Raw genomic sequence first — 6,839 nt, 5'->3', positions numbered from 1 at the left:
TCATTTTGAAAAAAAATAAGATTGTCGCTCAAGTAGTTTTCCAAACGCAATTGCAGGCTGACGAACTGCAGGATAGCTTTTTATAAAGAGAATTGCTGGATAGATTGACAGTAGTCTTTATTTCGGTAATATTTCAACACTACATTTCAATGTCATTCTTGTATAAATAATTATAGTATATATGACCTTGAACTTCTTGTTTGTGTGCATTTATGTACATAAATCAAGTTAGATATAAATATTTTATTTTGTATCTACATTTATATACATATTTGTTTATTTACATTAAATAATACATTATTTTTACATATATGTATGTTATAAATTTATCTTTGTATGTATACATGACAAATAAAACATTGACAGAGGATGCAAAATGTTTACTCTGAGAGTAACTATTTTTTAAACATTCATGAATCATTCATCTATTTCATACTTTACTTATTTCATTCCGTCGCTTTCAATCAATCGCTCATTCATAATTATAGTGGTCAACAAAAACCATGTAAAACACACATTCATATCACAGTTTATTTTCTAGTTTGAGTTACTGCCCTTTGTACGGTCTTTACAACAGCACTAAGTACAGTTTGTTATGTGTTGATTGTGTTTTGAAGCCGCCCTTCGATGATAATATGAAAGCATGTAGTACTGTCCCTCTTCTGAGACTATCAAACTTGAAAATCTGAAAAGGTACGACCATCTTGTCAGCATGTGTGATTTGTCTACATTCCTCCCTTGGGTTTTCTCCAAAAGGTGGCTGGAAAACAAGGCATGCCATCGCTCGAACGTCAACAGATTTGCTACTGAAAGTATCTGTAGTCAGGGACAACGTTATAACATAATTCCCGTCGTGTAGCAGTTCCAATTCGCTTCTTCCTTTAATGAAAGTTACAAAACTGGTGTCCATATTGGTGACTGGAGTCCATGGAATGATATCTGATAAAAGAAAAAAGTATTTGTATTATCTCCAAAAGGCTACATAAAATAGAATTATGATGTCTACCTATTGCTATATGAGAATGCATGTTCTTATTTCTTTTTTTAATCTTTTTTTTTTAAATAATGCATGTTCTTTAAGGTCATCAAAATATGCTGAAGTTAAAAACATGCGATGTTTATGTAAAATCAAATAGAAAAAAGAACGATTTGAATAATGTTGATATGGAAGAAAGTTTCTATAATAGCTGCAATTTATGTCTTTCTTTTTAACTCAATCATATCACAAATTTTTTTTGACAAACCTTTGTTGCCGATTCTCTCCCACTGCGTGTCAAAATTAGCTTGGAACTCAAGGATCCTAGTGCCATTGTATGATGATGTATCTGGAAAGAAAATAAACAATAACTATACTATAATATGTGAATTAATGGAGATGAGTGGTATAACTGATTGAGACAGCAACACAACGACACAAAATTAGACAAATATGGACCAACATAATATAACGTGTGTTTACAATATATCAGTGGAGTTGAGAAAATTTGTGAATAGATTTAACAGAGACTTTCAAAGATTTGCCAAGCAACATTAAATCTCTAAAATGATAAAAAACAAAAAACAAAAAAATCATTACAGTATATAGCTTAACGTTAAGGTAACCATAGTCGCGGAGGTTCCGACTTGGGAAATGCACATAAATGTGTGTCCGAGTTAAACTACTTTTGCTTAGACGAGATATCTTAATGAAATAAGGCATATGAATCCATGCATGTTGTTTGTTGCTTTTAAGAAGTTTCTTATTCAACGGTTTTTGTAGTAAAGTTAGTAAGATTATGAAGATACATTTTTCTACCATTACTTTTTGACTGCTATTGAAAAGCAGTGATATAATGTATGAATATATAATTCTCACCTACTACTTTTTTTTCTTGTGATGTAAGAGGACTGCTCTGAAATAAAAATGAAGGTTATTTATTACCTTATTGTCTTGTACGCATAAAAAGAAAAAGGCCACATGTTATAATCATAATTTATCTTTATTTTTTCTATTTCACAAGAGCTTGATATCAACAATTTTATTTCAGAAAAAACATTGAATTTGTTCCTCTATATTAAAGAAATAGTTTTCATCGTGACATTTTTATCAGTATAAAACTTCCATTTTTTTTTTTTTGTATTTCTAAACACAATATAAAGTTTTGCGACAAAATCACAAATAAATAAAAAAAAAAAGAAAGAATCAATAAATATGTTAGATAACTCAATGTAAAATTCCCACTAGTTCATCGTTGGATATCCTGAAAATCATGTACAAACTGAACTTTATTTAGCGAAAATGATATGGTATAGTCGTATACATTTAGTATCAACAAATGGTCGGAGGGAAATGTAAACAACCTTAAAAGGAACAGATCTTATTTAGATATATTTTTCCTCCATTGATAGACACTGTTATATGCTACGCCAAGATAGACAGTAAACACGATGTATCTAGCCATCAGTCAAATACGGAACACAATAACAGGTATAAACATTAGTTTTTGCTTTATTTGTATAGTAAATTGTTTCCTTATATCCTGTTTCTACTTTGAGTGAATGGTTATATAAGGATTACTGTTTACGTCACAGTTTATTTTGTTCATTTTAAGGTGATATATATATATATATATTTCTCTAATTCTTCGTCAATTTATCCCTTTCTGCACCCATTGTATAAAAAAAATTTAATCAACGTGTGGTTCGTTTGATCTCAGTTCTTCATTGGTTAAAATCCGATTATGACGTCGAATTTTCTTGCTTTCCTCTGAATTTCCTATTGTGACGGCATGAAAAAAGGCGACCATGCCTGATGACGTCACATAGAAAGAACACATCTTTTTGCAAATCATTCAAAAAGAAGGAATAAGTTTGCCTGCATATTGTTTGAAAATCATTAGAGAAACAGATTCCACCACCAAATCTCGTGTAATACGATATTTATCCACTCTCGACAGTTAAATTTTAAACATTTAAAACGCTCGGCGAGCCTCGCGTTTTAAATTTGAAAATTTAACTGTCTCGAGTGAATAAATATCGTATCACACTCGATGCAGTGGTAGAATCTATATATATCTGATTATGGGGGCTAGCACGTGATTAAAGACTAAATTAACAAACACATAAAAAAAAACATTTCTGTTCGCTCGAGAGTTATTAGTACACTATATTTCAACTCTTGAATTTATATTTTAGCATAATGACTAGATGTGGATCCAGACTTGTAAAAAAGGGGGCCCCAAACGTTGACCCAAAGTTTGGGTGGGACATGTAAACCGTTTATGCATTAACTATATACATATGGAGCTCTATAAGGGACCGGGTCCCTGGGTCCCCTTACCTTAATCCGCCTCTGATTGCTAATATTGGGTTTTTTGAAACGTTAAATAAAGTTTTACTATCTTGAGGGGAGAAATGTCATCATAACCCGGTCACAGGAAAGAGCGAATCAACATCAATATTTTTTTCGGCTTAAAGACAGATATTTCAAACCTTTGTAGATAAATCACTTTTCATGGTCTATTCAATTTTCAAGGTTTCGGAGTTATTAAATAAGTTTGTTATAATTAACTAAAATATGGCCATGCTAGGGATTTTAGGGCTTTTTGTCTGCTGCAACGTCCAACGGAAAAAATGTGAACCACATTTAAGAATAGATGCATAAACAATACATCGCACGATTATATAATGTAGCTCGATTGTCGTTCCGATGTTAAAGAAGGCAACGTCTATTCATTTTTGTGGGTGTGGATGTGAGTGTATGGGGAAGTATACGGAGATCACGACATAATCAAACGGATTTCTTATATGAATATTGTTAATAGAAACTTAGCCATGCTGTTTTTTATAATGTCCCAATCAATGTTCTAGTTTCTATATAAAAGGCCGGGAATTTAAAAAGTATACGGAGGAGATACGAAAAGAGCAATAATAAAATGGATATTTGAAGGATATATAGATATGTTTAGGCATAAATAGGGTAGGCAGATTTACCCTCAAAGCGCAAATATTTTTATTTTGGACTAAGAAAAACAAACACGAAGATGTACCCAATCAAATAAGAAAGGCGTAAAATATCTAACTTGAAATTATCTTTTGGCACAGTACCAAACTTAATAACCATTCAAAATTTGACAAATATTGTCAGGTGGTAAACGGGTAAAATATATCACGTTTTAGTTCTATTTAAAGAAATGCTTACATAGGAAATTCCCGTACGTACTACAGTATGTTTTGACCTACATATGCTTTGATAAGAACAACAAACCTTTGGCAATGCAGTTTCCTCCACAGGATTATCTGTGCAACACATATTATCAACTCTTTTAGTATATTTGATATAAATGTTCATATTTTGGCAAGGGTAGCAGTAGAAGTAACGGTCATGTTCATCTTCAGAGTATTTGATTAAAGCTTTGATCCCAATAATTAATGCTGATATAATAAGTAATCCATATACTATATTCAAAATTGTTTGTTTTGAGCAATTTAATTTCAGAAGGCTACACCATCCTTTTTGTTTCCTACGTTTAAGTTTTTCATCAGGTTCAATATCAATCTCGGTATCATCACAATTATCTTTTCGTAATTTAATTGCTCCTCCACAAGTTTCGTCTGTATTTGGCATAATAATATGCAAGTTGCCATTTAAGGTTAATTCTGTTGTATTTTCGTCCTTTTCACTTGTCCGACTTAGTGCTCGCACAAAATTGTTTGATGTTATTTGAGAATTAGGTCTCTTGAGTGAAGCCTCTTCTGTTTGGTCACTTTTTTCATCCTCGTCTGTTTTCTTCGACAAAAGCTCTTCGCTTTCATCATCTGGAATTTTCTCCACTTTACTGTTTTGACGAAACATAACTGCACTTCTACTCATCTTTGGTTTGTAAATATCCCTCAGTACTTTCTATGGAGTAATTAAGTTGCTTTACATTTGGGATAAAGTTTCCAGAGAAAACCTACAAAAAAATCCTAATGTTTAGTACAAATAATATTTTCCATGACTACAGCTACTTTAAACTCGAAGCAAAACAGTGCTACTGCTGGTGACTCACAAATTCTTTTCATGAATGAAAACTATATTTTGAATGTTGTCAGTGAGAGACAGTTGTGAAATACATTGGGGAAATCCCACCAAATTATAACACCGAACTCTGACCTCCAACCTTGAACAATCCCACTTTACCTGATTTAAAATACACATTAACATATATATAGATAGGTATGTTTACATAGCTTACATGCAGCCACATGTACATGTCGTTTACAAAAGAATGACGGTATATATATTTCCTGTCCTAAATACTTTGATAAAGGTATTTATCCGTTACTTAATATGGTTTAATCTCGGGGTCAATCAAGGGAAACATTTGACCTTTTAACACATTTCATGCCATCACCACAATCACAATCATGTTGATACCATTAATCACACTTGCATTATTTGTGGTATTCCATATTTAGTACCTGAATATTTTTACTTACATTATGATTTTCGATTAAATATTTCTTCCAATTAACCAAATTGCACCATGTATAGCCGGCTATAACGTGACTATACGACAGACACACTAGGATCTGTGTTTTTTTTTTTTATCGTGCCCAGGCGATATTTTCTGACATTCCAATTGCCGTTACAATACAATGGATTTTGCAATCGTGTGCATGTGTTGAAGTACCGATATAAGGTGTGAAAATGTATTACTTGACATCTTACATCTAAAACATTTTGTTTATCATTTAATCTCCGCCAATAAAAATGAAATAGCATTGATTACAGAAATAAATACTTTTCAAACAAAATAAATACAAAAACTTACCAACAAAATCAAAAGGACAACTAAATGATACTTTGGAATACTTGTACACATAGGAGCTAAATATAAACAATAAAGATACGCCTTGCCATCAATCAGGAAAAATGTTTTTCATAAATATTTTCGTACATGTAAAGAACAATTAGAAAGCATGATATGACAATAAAGTAAATATTCCTTGTTCCTTTATAAAAAATATAATTATATATTCAATGCACGTTTGACTAATTTGGAAAAAACCAGCATAGTTGCGAATTGATTGGGACAAAATAATTCCCCCTATCGTTTATATACTACCCAAATAAAGTTTAGCAACACTTCCATTGAGAATAATGGGGGCCAAACTTTAAGGGTTCATAGTTTTGTAGAAAATTCTCAAAATGATCTGAAATTAACAGCATTCCGGTAAAAAATGTTGATTTGCTAAATAAAAAAATAAAAAATTCTGTTAAAATGAGGCGGGTGGGGGGGGGGGGGGGGGGGGTGCCCCTCTCAATTTATTTATTTATTTTTCATCTTTTGTTTGCGAGGGAAATGTTATTTTCTGTTCATATGTACATGCCATCGGATTCATCACTTCGTCATTTTTTAGCGTTGTATGATTTTTTTTTTAACTAGAGCATACCCAAACAATTGTTAAAATCGTGACTTCCAATTTTGACCCCTTCCCTAAAAGTTTGCGAACAGTGTAGCTCTCTGAGATTTGACAAATTTGAATACACAAATGATTGAAGATTAAGAAAACATAAACTTCAAAGATATTAATCGAATTTTTGTGTTACTTTATTTTAAGTCTGAAGTTGTGTTGCTAAATATTTTCGTAGTATAGTATGTTTTACCAGCAATTACACAAATTGTTTTGTTGTCCTCTTTGTTAGATTTGTATGTAATCCTTGGCGATTGTTTTGTTGTCCTCTTTGTTAGATTTGTATGTAATCCTTGGCGATTGTTTTGTTGTCCTCTTTGTTAGATTTGTATGTAATCCTTGGCGATTGTTTTGTTGTCCTCTTTGTTAGATTTGTATGTAATCCTTGGCGATTGTTTTGT

At 31.9% G+C, this 6,839-nt stretch overlaps 1 protein-coding gene across 1 annotated transcript; it reads right to left on the bottom strand.

Annotated features, from left to right (window-relative positions):
• Nucleotides 1–228: 228 nt before the first annotated feature.
• Nucleotides 229–5,108, bottom strand: LOC127738541 (uncharacterized). Its single transcript, XM_052249825.1, has 4 exons — nt 4,247–5,108; nt 1,856–1,892; nt 1,245–1,325; nt 229–939 (listed from the first exon to the last, which is right to left on the bottom strand). Exons 1-4 carry the CDS (start codon nt 4,850–4,852, stop codon nt 569–571), a joined length of 1,095 nt encoding a protein of 364 aa, XP_052105785.1. The 5' UTR covers nt 4,853–5,108; the 3' UTR covers nt 229–568.
• Nucleotides 5,109–6,839: the final 1,731 nt, after the last annotated feature.

Source organism: Mytilus californianus, unplaced genomic scaffold (assembly GCF_021869535.1).
Source record: "Mytilus californianus isolate M0D057914Y unplaced genomic scaffold, xbMytCali1.0.p SCAF_4, whole genome shotgun sequence".
NCBI lineage: Eukaryota > Metazoa > Mollusca > Bivalvia > Mytilida > Mytilidae > Mytilus > Mytilus californianus.
The sequence above is the reverse complement of the archived record's forward strand: the minus strand, read 5'-3'. Positions and strand labels throughout refer to the sequence as shown.